At 42.0% G+C, this 21,704-nt stretch overlaps 2 protein-coding genes across 2 annotated transcripts in view; both read left to right on the top strand.

Moving 5' to 3' along the window:
- The first annotated feature begins 513 nt into the window (after positions 1–513).
- galk1 (galactokinase 1) overlaps positions 514–21,704 on the top strand; it is a 28,073-nt gene continuing 6,882 nt past the window's right edge. The window contains exons 1-7 of the mRNA XM_050060304.1: positions 514–872; positions 1,266–1,455; positions 2,427–2,546; positions 3,380–3,515; positions 3,704–3,885; positions 6,913–7,063; positions 7,148–7,310. Of these exons, the coding sequence (XP_049916261.1) occupies positions 708–872; positions 1,266–1,455; positions 2,427–2,546; positions 3,380–3,515; positions 3,704–3,885; positions 6,913–7,063; positions 7,148–7,310 (1,107 nt within the window). The 5' untranslated portion in view covers positions 514–707. The remainder of the gene's footprint in view (positions 873–1,265; positions 1,456–2,426; positions 2,547–3,379; positions 3,516–3,703; positions 3,886–6,912; positions 7,064–7,147; positions 7,311–21,704) is intronic.
- Positions 12,495–20,665, top strand: LOC126399949 (BTB/POZ domain-containing protein KCTD21-like). The gene is made up of 2 exons (XM_050060313.1): positions 12,495–13,436; positions 20,201–20,665. Exons 1-2 carry the CDS (start codon positions 13,023–13,025, stop codon positions 20,663–20,665), a joined length of 879 nt encoding a protein of 292 aa, XP_049916270.1. The 5' UTR covers positions 12,495–13,022.

Below are 21,704 nucleotides of genomic sequence, written 5' to 3'. Positions count from 1 at the left end.
TTGCTATGCCTTTTGTCAAAGGTGAACTGTTCAGTGTTTGCACGATTTGGGAAGCTGTTGCTGTTGTTTGCAGAAGAGTCTCCACACCTCTGAGGTTTGAGCACATCGGCCACCAGGTGCCAGCATCAAACTGCTTTTCCAACCACAGATTAAAGCCTAAGGGCAGATGCTGCTTGTGCCCCACCAACTGCATGCCAGGGATGTCAGAGAGCTCCACCCATAATCTCTGAGCTTTTAATGTTTTTTCCCCTTCCATCCCCTTCCTTCTCCCTCTGTGTACAGTGCATGTAACCGGTTATATTACCACTGGAGGGGAATGCAAAGGAAATGAGGAGCTTAGTAAGGAAAGGATGGTAGCTGCTTTGGAGTGAAAGTTAAGACAAGCATAAAGAGATGGAATGAGTGTGTTTCCGGGATAAATCTAAAATATTGATCCATACTTACGCCTCTTTCTCGATTAAACAAGTCTAACGTGCAGAACAAGCTGTGTCATGTGACTTTCTTCCCACCAATCAGAGCCTCACAATGAACTACATGCACTCTAGGAAGGGAAGAGCACATGACATAGTGACTTGTCAAACATGTCATACAACTTCCCTTATCACCGCCACGTAGCATTTTGTTAGCTTGCAAGCTTCTTTTATCATTTGGGTGGATTTCGCGCGCATGTTTCATTGATATAATTTGTGTTTGAAGTAGCGGTAGAGATGGACTCTTCATTGCCGAGTGTTTCCGAGCTGGTGGCGGCTGCTCGGCGTTTGTACGGGCAGGTGTTCGGTGAAGAGGCTCCTCAGACGGCGGTGTGTGCTCCTGGAAGAGTCAACCTGATAGGGGAGCACACTGACTACAACCAGGGATTTGTACTTCCAATGGTAAACTCATGACTCATTCTGTTGTTGACAAACAGCGCACCCATGTGGTGAGGGTGAAGTTTGTCACACAAAGTGTCGTTAAAAAATCTTTCATTTTAATGTTTTAACGCGGACTGTGTATTCATGAAATCCACTGCTCTGTAGTCGGCTGTGTGGCGTTGTGGTTCAAAATATCCTGATGTCATATCCTGTTTGGTATTATTTGCATGCCGAATTAAACAGAAGAGCAGAATCTCCAGAAAGGTTTGACACATGAACTTAAGTTTTACATATGTTTCACTAATAAGCAGGAAACGTTATATGTCCTATTTTTTTAAATGGAGTTTGGCATATTCCCTCTCTGACAGAGGAAGACATGCACCCAGCTGTGTTTGTCTGTGTTTTGTGTGCCAGGCGCTGCCCTTGGTGACTGTAGTGGTAGGTCGTCAAACCTCTGGCCAGGATGTTACCATAGTAACAGCAACAGAGGATGCTGATGAGCCTCGGAGGGTGGACTTCAGCCTACCCAGTGATGGATCGCCGCTGTCTCCAGGGTTACCCAGCTGGGCAAACTATGTGAAGGGTGTTATACAGCATTACAGAGGTAAACAAATGAGCAATGACTGTATCTACAGCTGTAAAAACACTACCTGGAATTTATCCTAATTAGGTATTATAATTCTCAATAAATATCACTATTATATACTACAGGGACTGGTTGCACAAAACTCCTAAAGTATGGCACTTAAGGCTTAATTTCTTCTTTCTTTTCCTTAGCTGAGGGACTTACACTGTTGCACAGAATCCCTTAAATGGTTTAGGTAAAACATTAACTCATTTACTGCGTTGAATGAGGTTTTACAGCGGTAAAAGTTTCCTTGGGGATTGTTTGTTTGCATGGACCCACACTTGTGATGCCTGTTATCGTCTCACAAAGTTGGCTTACAGTTAGATAGTGAAAAAATGGTAGAAGAAGACAAGAAAACCATATTGGTCAGAGGAGGAAAATTGTAAGAAGAAATTGCAATGGAAATTATTTCAGTCAGATCTATAGTATAAAATGAAAAGCGTATCCAACACTCTTCTCAGGGTGTGTTTTTTTTTTTTTTTCATTTGTTGCCATAAACTCAGTTAAGATAGAGTCAGAGGTGCCTTAAGTTTGTTTGTTTTTTTAACTTGCTTTGGTTGCTAAGGTCTTTTGTGCAACGGTGTAGGGATTCCTTAAGTATAAGACCAAGACAAGGAGAAAACTATGAATACTTTCTTGAACATTTTACGGAAACCTTAAGGAGAACTCTTAGGGTGTTTTGTGCAATTGATTTTATTTTGAGGAAAACAAAGCCAGGACTTAAAGGAAAAAATTAATTTAAGGTGTTTGTGCAACCAGCCCCAGGAATTCTTATATATTTTTCATTTTTCACCTAATACAATAAATCTAGTCTTGTCAAAATAAATGAAAACAGATGCACAGCAGGGGTTTGTTAATCTCACAAATGTCATCTTTTATCCTGCCCCGGTTGGACACCACAGGATATTTATTGAATGTGTACTTTCTCTGTGTCTGCTATGCTTCAGCTCCTCCTGTCCCAGGGTTCAGGGCGGTGATCGCCAGCAGTGTCCCCCTGGGTGGAGGTCTGTCCAGCTCTGCCTCTCTGGAGGTGGCTTTCTACACATTCCTGCAGCAACTGAAGCCAGGTCAGAGTCTGAATACAGAGACAGTCAGACCCGTGTGACTCAGATATTCAGTGGCGTAAGGTAGTTACAGTGGGCCCCCCTGCATGCTAACAGCGACAGGCCCTAGTATGCGCTAGTTACTAGTTATGTAGCACACACACAGCTCAGCTTATAATTGTTGCCCAGGCCCCAAGGTAGTACGCTGGGCTTTGAGCCCAATTTTCGTAGTGGCCAAACATGGAATTTAAACTTCCAGGTCCATCACGTGATGCCATTGGGCCCAAAAAGACTTTTTCCCATAGACTTACAATGTGAAAGAGATGCCTGTAAATCAGTGGATACTTAATTTAAGCATCACAACCCCTGCAAATTGACTGGTTTCACTATTGGGATTTGATGAATTCGGTCCGATAATATTTTAGAAGTCTGGAGAAGCTGCACGATGAAGTCATTTTATCCGCATTCAAGTTATTGGAGAACTAAACCGGAAGTTAGCAGTGTGGCTCGCGAAAGTCTAGTGCGCTTGCTGTATGGGCCCCAGGATGCAGAAGACCTGGGGAATTTAATACCCAGGAATTTGATCTTTTTTGCAAGGTTCCCATGGTCATGGAAAACCTGGAAAAGTCATGGATTTAGTAAAAATCAATGAAAGTTTTGGAAAAGACATGGAATCTTGTAGGGATGCATGAAACTGATGTATTATTGTTGCCATACGCTGATACTGCTTAATTACAACCTTAAGTTCAGCTAATGCTCAAAATTCAATAAAGCACCTCATTTTTACAACCCTTTGATCTTCAGGTGTATCAGCCTGGATTTTTAGTATTTAATCTCCATCCTTCTTTATCTTTCAGATGACGGAGACAAGGTATCCAAAGCAGTGGCCTGTCAGAAGGCAGAACACACTCATGCTGGTGTACCCTGTGGCATTATGGATCAGTTTGTGTCTGTCCTCGGCAGAGAGGGCCATGCTTTGCTCATTGACTGCAGGTAGTGTAAACATCTAATGAGAGTAGATGAATCCAACAGTCTCTTGTAAGATTGACATGACAGATTTGTCTGTTCTTAGTTATTAGGCTTTACTTTGCATTTTTTGGCAAAACGCTTTCAAAGACAGGAAATACGACATGTTTCCATCTATCATTGTCAGTCATGTTCTTCTTTGTGGTTTGGCGCAGGTCCCTGGAGGCCACCCCTGTCCCTCTTTCAGATCCAGGCCTGGTCATTCTCATCACCAACTCCAATGTGAAGCACTCTCTGACCGGCAGTGAGTACCCCACGAGACGCAGACAGTGTGAGGACGCTGCCTCCATCCTGGGAAAGGACAGTCTTAGAGATGCAACGATGAAGGACCTGGAGGGTGCGAAGTACATTTTTTATTATCCTGTGCTGCTGATCCATTCTGTCCTACTCTGTCTTATTTTATTATTCCCTGTCCTGCTCTGTTCGGGGCTAGCGTGCCGTTCTGATTCCTGCCTTCTTTCATTTCATTGATGTGATTCTGTCTTTTCCTGCCCTGTCTCCTGGTGTTTGGTACCGCTTATTCTATCCCAGTGATCTAGTGCTACCCTGGATCTGTTCAGAGTTCAGCCAGAAATTTCCCTTCAGCCTTCAGGCTATTGAATCTCTAGAATCTCATGCAGCTAACATACCAGGACAGGCAGTGGTATGTTAGCAATGGTACTAAAGAAACACAGAAAAACATCCCTCATCACCATCGCCATCTACACTGACATTTCCAGGTACATTTTAAGATGGTCAATTGTGCTGCATTCTGCAAAGTGGCTCTAGCCAATACACGTCTCCTTAGCTTTTTAGCGAGACAAGCTACAAGATATGCTCCTAACTTCGCCTAAAACTTTCTCGGAAGGACTCCTAGCTTAGGACTGATGTGAGGAGGTGTGGTTGACCCAGTTGCTAGGTGTGATGCATTCTTGTAAAAGGTGTGATTGGTCGTTACAGACGTGCCCTTTTGTGAGACTATAAGGTGTGGACACCCAGTGGAAATGGAATTAACAATATCACATAATGAGACTATAAAAGTGCTGTAATTATTTGCTGATGAAAGGCTGAGACAGACCCAAGTCATCACTGCTGCACTGTGGTTGTTTTTTTCTAGTTTTTCATATTTCTTAGTGTTGTGATCACTTTATTTCTGGTGTTAAATTGTTACTGCATTGGGTGAGAGACGTGAGTGCATCTCTAATTAAGTCGACCACAAACATCCCTGCACCGTCTAATCTTTGTCATTTAATGGACTCACTCTCATCCTGTGTTTGGAGAATATTTCTCCCCACTCTTAGTTTTTCTGCCATTTTCTCCTCTGCTTAAGAAACCCTGAGGTCTCTTAAACATCCTCCTCCCTGCTCCTAAAATTTTTTAACCTTATGCAGTGTTTCCCCTACCATTATATTAGGGGAGCGCCCCGCCCTTCCTTGAAGGTCCAATTAATTTTATTTTCCATATAGCGCCAGATCACAACAGAAGGGTCAAAGTCACAGTGACCTCATCTATCTTATTCTTGTGAACACTATATTTCAAGAACAGCTTGAGGGTTGTTGTTTTTTTCCAAATTTGGCACAAATGTTTACTTGGACTCGACAATGAACCGATTAGCATTTGGAAGGTCAAGATCACTGTGGTGTTGTGTCCATCTCATTCTCATGAATGTGATATCTCAAGAAGGCCTGAAGGGAGTTTCCTCAAATTTTACACAAATGTCCACTTGGAATCGACATTGTACTGATAAGATTTTTGAGGTCAAAGGTGAAAGGTCAAGGTCACCATGACCTAACTTAAGAAATCATATGCTAATTCTGATAAAATTTCACACAAATGTCTAAAAGGATAAAAAAATGAAGGGATGACATTTTTTTATCCCAAAGGTAAAAGGTCAACTTCACTGTGACATCATGATGTTTTGCAAAAACACTTTTCTGGCCATTACTCAATGTCATAACTCAGGACCAGAAGGGGGGACACATTTGACATTAACCATGGGTGTCCACCTTGAATTTTGCTGATTGTATAGATCTTCTGTGCTGCCAAAAGTTAAAATGTGTGTGAAGCATCCATGTTTTCACAGAAATGGATGTAAACTGTAACTGTAGCTTGATGGGATTACGCAGGCATACATAAGGCGGTAATGCTAGTTACATTTTTGAGAAAACATCAGTGATATCTAAGGTGGGAAGCAGCAAAAGGGATACAGATGCCTACTTTATTATGTGATTTTGCCACATCTTGTTAAGTATATTTCATGTGGTATATTAAATATATAATTTGCATTTTATTTTGTCAAATTTAACGAAATTTGCTAAAATCGTGAGTGATATTTTCTGTGGTTTCTTTTGTGTCTGTCACAGACTGCTCTCTGCTTGTCAGTTAGACCACATCAGTTATAGAACAGTGATGAGTATTACTTTATGGAAATACAGTTTAAAGTAAATATTTTGATTGGCTCTGTGCAAAAGAAGCTGTTTCTACCTTTTGGATTCAGTTTTTTTTCTCACAAGAAAGTCAAACAGCATTTAATGCACAGAGCAGATCTTTAGACAGTGACGAAAGGAAATTAATTTTAATTTCAGAGGTTTAAAGGGTAAGTTCAACATTTTTCAGCCACAACAATAAAAACGTTCCATGCTTGTTTTTGCCACGGACAGGCTCAGATTGTTATTTTAAGTGTCTGACAACATTATGGAAAGGATCCCTACAGAGATAGAGCTTTCTGTTCAAGAGTACGATCCTTTTTGTTCAACCAGAAACAGCCCCAACATTGCCATCGCCAAACACACCAGACTCTATTTAAATGAACACTAATTTTATCATTGTAAAACACATTTTTTTCAAAGTTGTCAGAAACACAATAAAACTCACAATAACCACCTTGGTATGTTTTTTTACTATTCCAACAATCACTTAAATATGCCGGCTCTACACACACACTATAATAGCTCTTTATTTGAATGGAGTTTGGTGTGTTTGGCGATGGCAATTTTAGGGTTGTTTCTGGTTAAACAAAAAGGATCTTACTCTTCACACTCTCTGTATGGATCTCTTCCATAATGTTGTCAGACACGTAGAATAATAATCTGAGCCTGTCAGTGGCAAAAACAAACACATTTAGTTGATGTGAATTGTCCCTGCACCAGTGCATCGAGTGGTTACATTGCAGCCTGTTTCACTGCTGCCAGTTGCAGCTTTCACACTCAATACTGGACCAGCTTCAAAAATTGTTGATCCCATAAGTCACTTAGACACGGAAACATGGCAATTTCATTGGAAGTCCATTTTGAAAAATACTGAACTTACCCTATAACGTCCAATACTATTCAAGCCTTCTGAAGCCAGACATAATGTGAAGTTTTGACCTTCTCTGTCGTTTCAGAGGCAAAGGACAAACTGGATGATGTAACCTATCGAAGAGCTCGTCACGTAATCGAGGAGATAGAAAGAACTGCACAAGCTGCTGAAGCCTTGAAGAGAGGAGCCTACAAAGAGTTTGGCAAGCTGATGGTGGAGAGCCACAACTCCCTCAGGTACAGTTAAAGCAGCAGTGTCACATCACTGTTGAGGGTGGCAGAATGTTTGAGGTGTGTGGTAACTTGATGTTCTTGTGACAGGGACCTGTATGAGGTGAGCTGCAGGGAGCTGGATGAGCTGGTGTCTGCAGCCATGGAGGTGGAGGGGGTGTTTGGCAGTCGGATGACCGGTGGAGGATTCGGTGGATGCACCGTGACTATGCTGCAGGCCCACGCTATTGACAGGACTATACTCCACATACAGGTTAAAACACACACACACACACACACACACACACACACACACACACACACACACATTTCATGCACCCATACATTGTGTTAGAGATCATGTGGACTGTAATTAAACTACCAGGATTATCTTCAATAAGTAGTTTTTTAAGTTCATATGTGGAAATCTGCTAAATACACACAAATGCTTTTATCAGGCAAAAGCTGTCTTTATGTAAGGCAGACTTCAACAAGCAAAATCTTGAAGTCAACTTTCAGTCTGTTTTTCCAAGGGGCTGTGGTGTTAGGGAAAGATCACTTCCAGTACAGTTTGTAGCAGTGCAGAGAACTGCTCAGAAAAGTGGCAAATTAAGATGGACTCCTTTGTAACATCAACACAACAACATGCCGAAGAGCTGCTGTGTGACTGGTTGTACAACTAAGGGCTACCTTACACTAGAACAGTGGTTCCCAACTGGTGGGTCACGGCCCAAAATGGGTCACGGGTCCATTCCGAATGGAGAAGGGACTCACAAGTGTCTTGCAAATGTGTCAAGTTTGTGAAAAACACTTTATTCTTAAGTATAGTGAATTTCCAGCACAAAGCTTTTAAGTGCTGTTTCCTGCTGTAGAGTGAGTGACTAATGGACAGCTACTGGACAGAGACAGCAGACTAGCTTGCTGACATGGCCAGATACAAGTATGACGCTGAACATATTAAACTGTGAGGACCTTAAGCTGATGATTAAGGAGAAATCTGGACTCCAGTGCTGGACCAGTTGGGAACCATTGCACTAGAAGACTGTGGACAGACTCTGAGAAGACTTAGGTCTGACACCCTCTCACATCTTTAGACAATATGAGGTTTCAGTCACAGATTTTGCAAAGACTGGAGCTCTTGCAGGATCACTAATTGCAAGACTACAACTGGATTCCTTTTCAGACTATTCCCCATCCTGCTCCTGTTGGATAAATATTATGCCTAGCTCCCCTCAAGAAATATGAGGTTTTGACAATTCCCTCTGTGTCCCCACAAACACATTACTCTAGAAACACACAATAAGAGGCATCATATGTTGACAGTATTCTTGTCAATCAGCATCAGTATCATCCGTAAAGATAAACTGTATTTGCACACCAATTATACATTTTGGATTTTGTTGCCTCAACTTGCTAAAAGTTGGGTAGCTGCTCTACTAAAAATTAAAATTTCTCACAACAGTAAGTGCTGGATGGTGGATCATGTTCTTGCGCCTCCACAGAATCCCCTCCGTGTTTACTGTCTACCCGGTTTGCTGCTTCCTGTTTGGTGCTGGAGAGAGCACAGCTATTGGTTGTTGACAATGCTCACATCATTGAACTTCACTATTTGCATGAGCCAAGACTGAGAACTTACTGTGATAGTAAACATTTTGATTTTGTCGGAATGACATTGCTTGAGAAGTCATTTGATGTAAGACAGCATAAGGCATCCATTGGTATCGACCAAAAAGTCAGACACCATGTTTGCCTCAATATTCTTCATCAAAATGGAACTCAGTGTCGGAAATTAACCAGGAGGGATGTAAAACCAAAGCTCACTCAAGACATTGCAGTGTACAGGCCAGAGCGTAGACACCACCTTTCCCCCAAACAAAGATGGCAGTGGTCTTGTGACATCACGTTGACTTTCAGAATAGCTTGTTGGCTTTCCTACTGGGAGTTAGAGGAAAAGAACAGTATAAATGTCATCTACATGTATCCAGTTGTAAAATTTTCCAGGACTGGTTCAGTGTAGTTTAGCACACACACACTTTAAACAAACTAGCTAGCCTCCACTAAAATAGATAAAAAATACACCTCTCATTAACATCAAAGTTGCCTCTTTTACATGTTGTCTTCTATCCCGTAAGTTAGTTGCCAATACAAGCAAGATTCAGCTTGTTTTTTGAGTGAAACTATGCAAAGCTGGCAACTTCAATATGAGGACAAGACTTCTGAGGTGTTGTTGGTCAGTAAATGTCTTCAGTGTGTAAGTCATACAACAGATATTCATTAGAAACTCAGTCTGTTTGAACAGAACCACTGTCTGTCTGTCTGTCTCTCTCTCTCTCTCTCTCTGTCTCTCTCTCTCTCTCTCTCTCTCNACAGAACCACTGTCTGTCTGTCTGTCTCTCTCTCTCTCTCTCTCTGTCTCTCTCTCTCTCTTCTCTCTCTCTCTCTCTCTCTCTCTCTCTCTCTCTCTCTCTCTCTCTCTCTCTTTCTGTCATTCCTGCTCATAGCATTAGCATTACCATCATCCCAGCCACCTGTTCTCTCCAGTAAAACATTCAGAAACTGATTCACTCACTTGTTCACTGAAGTACTGTTCAATGTTGGGGTTTGGCTTGGTTGGAGAATCTATCATTGATGATACAGCAGGGCTCAAAATACGTTTTTCTGTGTATATACACTGGTACACTGTGTACATACACTGGTGCATGTAAGTTTTAAAATTCCATGCACCAGTTTTTTTAACCGCAACATTCAGTGTATTTGTTCCTCTTTCTGCACTTCCACCACAGTTGTGGTCGGATCCAACTGAAAGAAATCCAACAACTCCAAATCTGACTGCTGCAATGTTTTCTTAGTTGTGAAATAAATGAGGAAATTGTCAGTGTGTTATAATGTAATCTGAGCTGATTTGAATCCATTGTGCTTCTCAGCAAATCTTATCTAGTTATTTCTCATATTAGGACTGTGTTTGTTTGGGCACCCATGGTCGAAATTTCTTTTACTGCGAATGGTTTAGTAAGGAATGAAGTTTCAAAATAACAAAAAAGGAAAAGGACTTGAAGCAAAAGTTTGGGCACCCTGCATGGTCAGTACGTCCCCCCCTTTGGCAGTTATCACAGCTTCTAAACACTTTTTGTAACCAGCTAAGAGTCTGTCAGTTCTTGTTTGGAAGATTTCCGCCCATTTTTCCTGCAAAAGGCTTCTAGCTCTGTGAGATTCTTGGGCCCTCTTGCATGGACTGCTCTTTTGAGGTCTATCTACAGATTTTCAATAATGGCAAAACCTTCAGCGTGCACCTCTTGAGGTAGTCTGTTGTGGATTTCAAGGTGTGTTTAGGATCATTGTCCTGTTGTAGGAGCCATCCTCTCTTCATCTTCAGTTTTTTTTACAGATGCTATGATATTTGCTTCCAGAATTTACTGGCATTCAACTGAATCCATTCTTCCCTCTATCTGTAAAATGTTCTCTGTGCGACTGGCTGCAACACAAGCCCAAAGCATGATCGATCCACCTCCGTGTTTAACAGTTGGACAGGTTCATAAAAAGTCTGCACTTTTTTTCTTCAAGCACACCTTTTCTCTATGTTCCATCTTTAACCTCATGCATTTTTTGAGATCAGTTCATCTTCTACTCACTTAACTATTCACAGTAAATTAAATTTTGACCAGGGATGCCCAAACTTTTGCACGCCACTGTAAACCCAGTCTTTTTGAACAGAACCTCTCCTGTTCTCTCCGCTGCAGAGCAGTGAATCATTCGGAAGCTGATTCACTCTCTTGTTCACCAAAATACTGTTCACTGTTGGGGTTTGGCTTGGGTGGAGAAGCTAAAACATTGGATTGTGTGGTAATATTTCTTATGTGAACACGTGGAGGAAGATTAAGATGGTTGACAGCCCTGCAGCAGGGCATAAAATACTTTTTTCTGTGTGTATACACTGGTGCATGTTTTTGAAATTATATACACCAACTTTTTTTTAACCACATCATTCAGTGTATTTGTCCCTCTTCCTGCACCTCCACCACAGCTCCGTCTGGATCTGACTGAAAGAAATCCAACAAGCCCAAATTAAACTGCTGCAACGTTTTCTTAGTTGTGAAATATGTGAGGAAATTGTCAGTGTGTTATTATGTAATCTGAGCTGACATGAATCAGTTGTGAAGCATAATAATTCCGTAGTTTTTTCCTCATAATGGGCCTTCTTTGGGTACATCACATATCCAACAAAACTTACTTAATACATGATATGTAATTAAATATTACTATAATGTGGGTTTTTTTGTCCTTTTTCGACTGCTCCATGTACCGATAACACCACAAATGTGTATCAGAATCCAAGCAATGGGTGGCTTTACTGTAGTGTTTTATGTTGTTGATGTTGCTGTGCTGCTCTGTCTTGTCTGTCCGTACGCTGTCAGTATCCTCTTCTCACACTTTATCAGTGTTATCAGTTATGAATTTGTCATTGTGTGAGAAAATGGATGTGTGGCTTGAGAGTGTGTGTAAAGTGTCAGTTGTGTGAGACTTTCGATAAACGCGTGAGACTTGGCAGCTTTGCACAACATAATATAGCTGTAGAGACTGAACCCGTTTCTTGTACCAGGTTGTAAATGTGTATTTCTGCTGTAAAGTTGAGCACTTCACTATGGAGGTCCATGGAAAATAACTGGCCTCTGGAGCCAGCCTCAAGTGGCCATTTGTGGAACTGCAGTTTGTGGCTGGGTTCAGCTGTCAGCCCTGGAGGTTGCCGCATGTTCAATTCAGTGCCAGCCTTGCATAAGCAGTAGGCGAATGCTACATTGCTCTCATCCATAGGGGACGCCACTAATGGGGGAAGAAATATAATCAAAATGTTTATCCTTGACTATTTTTTACTACTATTATTACTACTATTATTTTTGAAATATTACACAAGACCACAACAACATAACTACATAGCAAAGTCTAGGCCTTTTTTTTCTGGGTTACCACGCGAAAATCTGAGAACTGCTACTGTCAGATGACATTACTGACAGAGACAGAAGGTTACTGAATGTAAAGTGTTTCTTGTTAACGGTAGAGCAGCAGGTCAGTGTGCGATTCTGCAGGTTGCTGAAAAAAGACATTGGAAATTATTTTCACTTTTGTGACCCAAACTATTACAGCTGACAGCCACTAGATGTTTCAGGTTTAGCTTAATTATTCTCATCCTGCAACATAATACTGTTGTACAGTTGGGAAATTGAACTTTTTCTCTTGTTATGATTCTGTTTTGTGGAAAATCTGCTTTCTGAAGGGCATTTGAAATTAAAAGTGTCTGAGGACATTGTTCATTTGTTCACAGGGGATAACAGCACTTTCAGTGTTCTGTCTGTCACTTTAAGGGGTGCATTTCAGACAAATTGCCCAGTCCCCCGTGTCTTGCTCAGACAGCTCCAGTGTGTGTGTGTGTTTGTGAGAGGGAGAGATCAGGGGGTATGAGCTGAGAATAAAAGCGAGCTTCGTGGAGCCAGAAGTGTCCAGTTATTAGCATGCTGGTCTGGTCACTGTGGCCCTTCTGCCTTTCTGCTTTAACCCAGTCAGACTGTAGGCCTGCTGTTAGCTGACACCACTCAGAATCCTGCAGGAGATACATCAACAACGACGCACATTTAACCGCAGAAAAATCATGGAAACACCTGCATTTATAATGCCATTGCTTTGACGCAGCAATGAGAAGGGAAAGAGCAGCAGCCTTTTATATGTCTGAAAATTGTGTTTTATAAATCTTCAGCTTTGGAAATAGCCTTGGCAGATTTCCTCGCATCTTTCCTAACTCGGCCGTATCCAGGCTACTATTGTGGCACTCTAACTGTCTAAGGAAAGAAGTCTTTCTTGGGAACAAAAGAAGCACTTGAAACTTCCACATCCCTCAGTCCTCAGCATTCCTGACCAGAGCACAAGGATCCTTATCCTCCCAATAACAACATCAGAGAATTCACAGGATCATAGAAACCGCAGCTTTGCCTCCAAGATGCTGAACCTCAACTCACCGGACGACAACAGCAACAGGAACTCCCTCCAGGACCCAGTGTCATTGAACGTCGGTGGAGAAATTTACACAACAACCCTGGACACTCTGACACGCTGTCGGGACTCGATGCTGGGCGCTATGTTCACCGGACAAATCCCCCTGCTCAGAGATAACAGAGGGAATGTTTTCATAGACCGTGACGGGAAAGTTTTCAGGTACATTCTGAATTACCTGCGCTCCAGCTCCCTGGACCTGCCGGATGGCTTCTCGGAGCTGGCACTGCTGCGGAGAGAGGTGGATTTCTTCCAGATACGCCCCCTGCTGGACGAGATTTGTCGGTATGAAGCATCGGTGCCTCTCAGCTTGAGAGGAGGGCCGCTCGGAGCCATGATTATGGTGAATGTTCATTCTAAGGTATGTTTGTTTAAAGTTAGAGCAATAGGTCAAATCAAGTCAGTGGGCCTCATGGAAGAACCGCTTTACAAACAACATTATTCTAGAGTGCCGCGTACAAGTGATACAAGACAGCTTGTCTCGACAAGCAGTTGCAAACAAAATTCAGTGGTTCAGATCAGTCTCACGAGTCATGAACAGACATAAAACCCTTTCATTCCAGCTCTTTATGCAGGTCGCTGTCAGGGGACATAATGAATCCATTATAACAGCTGACGGTGTGACATCACCTACTGTATGATACTCTCTTCCCTCTTTATTTCTGTCACAGCAAAGCACTGCTATGACAACACAAAGTTGGCAGCTGTATTAATATTTTCTAATACTGACACTGCTAAATTTATACTGTTTGATCTGCTGAATTCTGACAGCAGGTTTTGAAGCTCTGAAGTGTGAAATTCTTCCCTTGACTCTTTAGAACATTTTTGTGAATTAAACTTTCCCAGAAACCGGATGGAACAGGTGGCCTTATATAGCAACTTTTAAAATTGGTTATTTTTCAAACTGGAACCTATTTTCTGCAACTTTTGGGAACAACAATTTTTGAAACTGGTCCAGTATTGAGTGAGAGTGCCGCAGCTGACAGCCGCAATACAGGCTGCGATGTAACCACTTGAGGCATGTTCGCACCTTCAGTTTACGTCCACTAGAAGGGCTTGTTTTTGCAACTGATAAGCTCAGATTGTTCTTTTGTGTCCGACAACATAATGGAAAGGATCCTTACAGAGATAGACCTGTTTCTTAAAGAGTAAGAGCCTTTTCATTTATTCAGAGACAGCCCCAAAATCACCCACCAGATCCCAATTAAATAAGCAGTAATTTTATCATTGTGAAACACACTTCATTCAAAGTCTACAGGAAGGAAAACTCACAAAAGAGTGTTTTCACTGTTCCAGTTCAGTTTAGGACTAGATGTTACAACCCTTTGATGCACATAATACTGAGACTATGAGTAGGAGTAATTGTGCCGTCTCGGAAGTTACCCTTTAGGGGCATTGATTGTTCAGATGATCAAATGTTTGTCCAGACAGACAGACAGAGTTTGGTGAACGTGACTTAGAACACTTGTGCGAGGCAAACCTAAAATCAAAAAGGTTTTAGGATAAGAATGAGAAAATGTTCTTGCATGAGGCCCACTATTTGATTAAGATCAGATATTTACTAGGCAGTCCACCATGGACACAATTGTAATTATTATTTAGTTTCCCATTTATTGTAGAATTAATAGGTTGTCTGCAGAAAGTAGTAATTGGTGTAATCAGATATCTTCAAAGTGAGTTTAAAAGCAGTGCACCCACATAGAATAGGCAATATAACAATTAGGAGATCTATCTGGTTATTTCATCAATTACTTTCATCAAAAACTTTCAGACAGTGAGCAGTTCCAGCTGTGAAGTCGTTCTTCTGTATTTGCCAGCAGGGTGCATCTCCACCACTGCAGCAACCAGCAACAACTTTTCCTACCACCAACCTGTCCCATACACTACTGGACGCTATTTACCGGCCCTGATCTCACCACACAGCCAAATAGAGCGCATCTTAATTGCATCAAATTATTAAGTACAGATCACATAATCAAACTACGGTATGAAGCTCATGTTGTTTCAGGGTCTTTTGATTTATTGATGCATGTGTTTACAGCTTGAATGGCTGTCGCAGTATACAAGTATTAATAATGTCCATGATATTTAAAGAGGAAACATTAACACACAACAACACAATACAATCTAAAATGATCCGGTGCCTCATCATCATCGATTATTTCTCCTATTTAAGTTAAGTTCTTCAGTTCTAAAGCCACGATCACACAGAAAGCATTTTGTAGGTTGCAAAACGCGAGTTGCACTGTGCTACTTTTTGTTTTTTAACTGAATGCCACGAGTAAAAAAAATAAAATAAAAAATGCTTGCAGGGCCTATTAATTGCTGCCAGGCAACCACCACATCACCTCCAAACGGGGATTTGTGTGGTATATTAGACCTTGAAAAAGAGGGTGGATTATGGGGAGTACCATCAGTTGGTCCAGGAGCTTCGCCTCCATGATGGCTGTTTCAAGTACTGCACTTAGATGTTTCTATCCCTGCTGCTTTCTGTTGAGATCGTGGTAACTGCAGTATGGGTATCCAGCAACTGCTACCACCAGTTTCTCCTCCATTGTTTACCAACTGTAAACTTGTCGTGACCACCACAGAAGGCCTGCCTCTCAAATCATCTGACTGTACAATGGGAAGAAAAGCATAGATGACGTGGGGTGTTTTTCTGCTCTGAGTTGATGTTTTTCAACTAGAGGAGTTCAGAGCGCTCTGGCAAAAGTGCAGAAAACGCGAGGCTCGTAGCAGCGCAAAAACAGCAAGCAAAGAGTTTATTTCTCATTAAAAACTACTACTACTGCTGAATTGAATTGAATTCTGTGGTGGTCACGACAACAAGTTCACAGCTGGTAAACAATTGAGGAGAAAATGGTGGTAGCTGGATAGCCAGAGCTATATGACTTAAAAAAACGCAGTTACCGATCTCAATAGAAAACAGCAGGCTTGGAAGCATAAAAGTGCAGTGTGAAATCAATTAAATTAAATAAATAGATAAATAAATAAATGGCATATTGACTGCATGGGAAGGCTAAAAAAAAGAACAACAACAAACAACTCAGTGTAATTTGACTGATCATTAATATCATTGTTAGGCTTTTTTTCCTCTAGATATCATTATAATATCATTATAATATCAGTAGTGTGAACTCTTTTGGCCATGGGAGTTGTGTGGTGAAAATCTGATATTGTGCCAGCCCTTTTTAAGGAACTACAAAAGGGAACAATGCTTTCTGCATTGTTTTCCCGTGTGGTTTCTGGGGTTGCCATGGTCACACAGTGAACCACAGCGTGAAATTGGAAAAAAAAGTTCCACCATCATCATGGCAACATGATGGCTCTGCATACTGCTTTGTTATGTAGTGGGAGCTAAAGGTGGAGTTTGAATCTCTACCAGCTGATAATCAACAGCACTAGGTAGAGGATAAGCTGTGCTTATTTTCACACAGCTTATAGGTACAATACAGTGGATTTAGTCACAATCAATGTGAAATCTCTGTTACATGTTGCAGAGGGGTGTAACAATACATTGATCTGAATTGATTTGTTGTTTTAATGATCAACGATCCAATTTCATCGATGCAAACTTAAAACATAAATACATATTGCCATCTTTAAGATATGCCCTTATTTTGAAATTCCTGTGGTGTGTCAGTGTCAGCATTTACGTTCAAGTAACCAACTTCCTAAACATTCATACAGTGCTACCCCAGGCAGATAATGGTAAGCAGCCAAGAAAATGACAATGAGGTTATTTAATATCATCTCCTATCAATCACATGGATTTTTGAATTAAATTGAAATCACATCATGGCCGACTGTCATACCAGCAAATATTGTATCGTTGTCTAAAGAATTGATGTAATATCATATCATGATGAAACCTGTGATTTACACCCCTAGTGCTGCTCAGTGCAATAATTCAGTGCAATAATTAATCAGTAAAAGCAACATGCGTCAAACTGAACTTGAGTGAAAACCTCGTCCAACCCATAATTTCCAACACTGTCAGTGGGGTTTTGGAACTTGCTTATTTGAAGCAATTGAGGCGGCAGCAGCAACTGCTCTCTCTCTGAAAGTATGTTAATGGGTTTCTAAATTCAATTTCCAGACAATTTAGCAACTCAAGAAAAGCTGATACATATAGCTTGTTCAAAGTAATCATACCCTCTTCTTGAGTCATTGCTGACAGTCAGTTAGAGATATGGAGGCTCTGAACTAAGCTAAATGAACAGTGTTTTGACTCCTGAAATTGTTTTCAAGAGTCAGGTTTGGTCTGGTGTCATGAGACCTGAGAGAACATGCGTATTTGCTTTCTTGCTGAGAGTTTGATGAGAAGATTGACCCTTTTCTCTTTGTGTTAGTACACGAAATGGAAAGCTACTGCCAGCAGCTGGCAAATTTAGCTTAACACAAAGACTGGAAACAGGGATACGGCAGGCTTGGCTCTGCTGAAACATAGCAAAGTCCACCTTCTAGCACCTCTAAAGCTTACTAATTAAAGCAACACAATGGAGTCAAAATATATATCCAAGATCCATGTGATGGTAAATCAACTCACAATAGGTTGGATGACACCTATGTCATTGCTTGAGTGCATCTGTTTCACTTGCACTGGCACTATGCAGTTTCGGGGTTCGGGTAGGAACCCGGACACAAAAAGGACTACAAAATTTGGTTGCTTTACGGCATACGTCATATCCTCCTCCTCTATTTAGAATAGCATAGCTGAACCGAGGTGAACGAAGTTAGATGTGGTTGTCATGGCTGAAGCGACAAAGAAAAGGAAGAAAGTGAAGGTGCTGTCCGAGGACACAAAGAAAAGAAAACGGGAGAGCAATAAAACAAGAGCTCGAACAAGGATTAATATTGGCCCGGCTTTCACACGCTGGCGAGAGCTGAAAGAGGAGGAGGGATGCCCGACCGGTGGCGACCTGGCGCTGTTACTGCTGTTACCCTCTACTTAGGAGACTCACTGTCTGCAGGTCGGCTGCCTCAGGTACATTTTAAGATAAAGTGTTAGCCTACATACGGACAGCTTTCATTTTAGTTTGTCTTTAACAGTTTGCTGTTAGCACTGCGAGCGCGATGTGCTTGTGTCGACCACGATCGTAAATCATAATAGCAGTGAATGAGAGACTGCGGACAGAGCAGATTGAAATATGTGAATGAGAGACTGCGGACAGAGCAGATTGAAATATGTCTTTCTACATGCTGATCACATGTATTGGCTTGTAGCTTGGCTTGGCTTATAGGTTTTATCGCACTTACTTACAGTAACAAGCGTAGTTGTCATCAACTAGAGTAATCTTGAAGTTATATTCCCTTCATCTGCACCGGGGCCTCTCTGCTGTTGTCTGACTTCACTCTGATGAGTTTGTGTGTGTGTGTGCATGCGCACGCTGTGAGGAGGTCAGCCCTAACATGCAGAGAGCAACTCATTTCTGAGTTTCGAAAATGAATAAATAAATAAAGCAATCGGCCTAATCGTGTATGTGCAAAATGCTATAAGGCTACTTTACCTGTTCTGAAGACATGATGATTGCGCAGTACATGGCCAGCTTCAGGAAGTTCACTGGTATCGTTGGCTTGTCAACAAATGCACGCGCAGAAAGATTTTTGTGACAGTTGTAACAGACAATACCGTTTTTCGTCTGTAGGGGGACCCCGTGAGGTAAAAAGCGCAATCCTCCATTGTGTTACTTTAACACTTAATATCGTTTGTTTTATCTGCACAAACAAGTGTATAAATGACAAATGAAGAAATAGTCTGGCACATAAAGGCGCAGCTGGGGGAGGAAGGGGTCTGGTTTGGTGACCTCAGAATTGCTTCTCTGCTTTTTGCAGATGATGTGGTTCTGTTGGCTTCATCACACAGTGACCTCTAGTACGTATTGCGGCAGTTTGCATACACGTGTGAAGTGGTCAGGATGAGAGTTAGCATCTCCAAGTCTGAGGCCGTGGTTCTCTGCCAGAAAACAGTGGATTGCCCCCTGGAAGGTTGGGAGAGAGTTACTGCCTCAAGGGAAGAAGTTCAAGTATCTTGGGGTCATGTTCACAAGTGAGGGTAGAATGGAGTGTGAGATGGAACAGCGGTTTGGCGCAGTGTCTGCAGTGATGTGGGCACTGAGCCAGACTGTTGTGGTGAAGAGGGAGCTGAGCCTCCTGGTCCATCTACATCCCAACCCTCACCTATGGTCATGAACTTTGGGTAGTGAATGAGTTTCTTCAAAAGGGTGGCTGAGCTCTGCCTCAGAGATAGGGTAAAGAGGTCTGCTCCTTCATGTCGAAAGGGGCCGGTTGATGTGGTTCAGGCATCTGATCAGAATGCCTCCTGGGTATCTAGAGGTGTTCTGGGCACATCCGACTGGTGGGAGGCCCTGGGGAAGACCCAGAACATGCTGGAGGGATTATACATTGCATCTGGCCTCAGAACGCCTAAGGGTGCCCGAGGAGGAGCTGGAAAGCTTTGCTGGGGAGAGGGGCATCTGGAATACTTTGCTCAACCTGCTTCCCCTGCAACCTGGTCTCAGATAAGCGGTTGAAAATGGATGGATGGATATAGTAACCCCCTGTAAAACAATGATTTGATTATTGTACTCCTTTGTTTTGGTGCAGATTAAACAAACGAGAAAGACTGTGTTAATAACTGAGCTTTTAACATGTTAAAAAGCATGTTAATTGGTTGGCAAATTTTGTTACTTTTGGACAGAGCCAGGCTGGTTTTTTTCCCCTGTTTCCAGTCTTTGGCATTGGTGAAGTTAGCTAGCTGCTGACAATAGCTTCATATTTAGTGTACAGATACAAGAGTGGTAGAAATCTTCTCATCAAACCCTTGTTAAGAAAGTCAACAAGTGCATTTCTCAAAATGTCGAAATTTTCCTTTAACCTGAATAAAATTTTAATTGGAGTCAGTTAAAAAAAAATAAGCATAAGAAAGTTTTAGTGTCTATCAACCTGGTTTTCTAAAACTTTAGACAATACTGGCCTTCACTCACCTTTTGATAGACAGTTTATGTTTACCATATCAGCAGTATATGAGCAGAGGATGTGTGTTCAGAGACATGGACAAACCGGTTCTTTGTTTGTGTATACCCAGAGAATGTGTAGTCAGCATATTATGCCCTCTCATTCCAGGTCCGCGTTCTCCACTTTAACTTACGCCATGGGCCAGAAAACTATGAGCTTCGCACATGCTCTGTGCGAGCCTTCACAGTTGACCTCTTTTGTACCTGGAAAGCCTTCCTGGCACTTCTTTGTGAGCGCTTCTACTACAGAACATCCCAAGGTCTCACTACCCTCCATCCATGCAACCCGAGGCAGAACAGACTGAAACTGGAGTGGGTGCCAAAGCCTGACGAACTCCCACAGGACCAGTACGACAAGCAGTGTTACCGGGGGCTGACCCTCTCTAACCCTGAGTCCACACAGTTAGATGACATCATGAACATGCACCGGAACCCATGTGATATCACAGACATGCAGGGGTTTGTGGAGGAGCTGCTTAAGGTGTCTTTGGCTGAAGGGTTCAAGGTCGATCTGGTGACTCCTGACCCAGCGGAAATTCTCAACTGCACCTCACTTCGGCTTGTTAAGTGCTGAGCTCTGGGCAAAGAACATAAAGTAGCTGATGAACTATGGTTTGCTTTCTCAAGTCTCAACTGAACCAGTTATCCAGTTAGAGTTAGGGTTAACCTTTTAATCTGGAGATCAGAAGGATACAGATTATGACTAGGAGATCTTTGAAAATTATTTTTGTCTGTAATCTCTGTGTTCTTCTGTTATAGAGTTTGCCAAAATAGTGAATAATATAGCTGTGTTTAAATAAGGGCCCTTTCACACCTACATTGTTTGGTCTGGACTTTTGGACTTTTCAATTTGATCCAAACCAAAATGAAAGTTGTGAAATCTGCCCAGACCACAGTCCGGACCAAACAGCTAAACCTTGGTCCGATGCAAAGATGTCGTCTTGGTCCAAACTGAACCATGGTTTGGTTTGGTTCTGTTGGTCCATATTTTGGATGGTTTGGACTTTTGGATCAAGTACAGGAAGTTTCGGCAGGCTATCTGGAAGTGATAAGAGTATTTGTAGTACCTCAGTGCATAATGTGTGTGTGTGGTTCAGCGACAGAGAGAGTGACGGTGGCAGTGCTTAGAGCAGACAGCCGTTGGTGGTTGAAGCAGAGGAGAAATTAGCAGGAGAGTTGTCAAGTGGTAGTAAATGTAAAGGGTAGGTCTCAGTTTGTCCGTGAACACGGAAATATAACAAAACGAGTCATTGGAGACGATTTTATAAAGAGTCACAAAAACTCCAACAATTTCCAAGTATTTTCCAAGGGGATACGAAAAGACGGAAGAACCCGTCTACAAACCACTCAATGTAATGTTCAAGAAGACACATCTTGCATTGAGACGCAGCTCATGAAGGGGACACAGCTCACTTAGGATACATGGCTCACATAGGAGACACAGCTCATGTAGGAGACACAGCTCATGTAGGAGGCACAGCTTACATAGGAGACACGGCTTACGTAGGAGACACAGCTCATGTCGGAGACACAGCTCATGTTGGAGACACAGCTCATGTAGGAGACACAGCTCATGTCGGAGACACAGCTCATGTTGGAGACACAGCTTATGT

The sequence above is a fragment of the Epinephelus moara genome, chromosome 13, assembly GCF_006386435.1.
Source record: "Epinephelus moara isolate mb chromosome 13, YSFRI_EMoa_1.0, whole genome shotgun sequence".
Taxonomy (NCBI): Eukaryota; Metazoa; Chordata; class Actinopteri; order Perciformes; family Serranidae; genus Epinephelus; species Epinephelus moara.
Note: the sequence above shows the minus strand (reverse complement) of the source record. Positions and strands in the feature narration are given on the sequence as shown.

Excerpts from the sequence above, each read along its gene's own strand:
- LOC126399949 (XM_050060313.1), top strand. The coding sequence starts at position 13,023 with ATGCTGAACCTCAACTCACCGGACGACAACAGCAACAGGAACTCCCTC. Across the intron at positions 13,437-20,200 it reads TGGTGAATGTTCATTCTAAG|GTCCGCGTTCTCCACTTTAA; the intron begins GTATGTTTGTTT and ends CTCTCATTCCAG.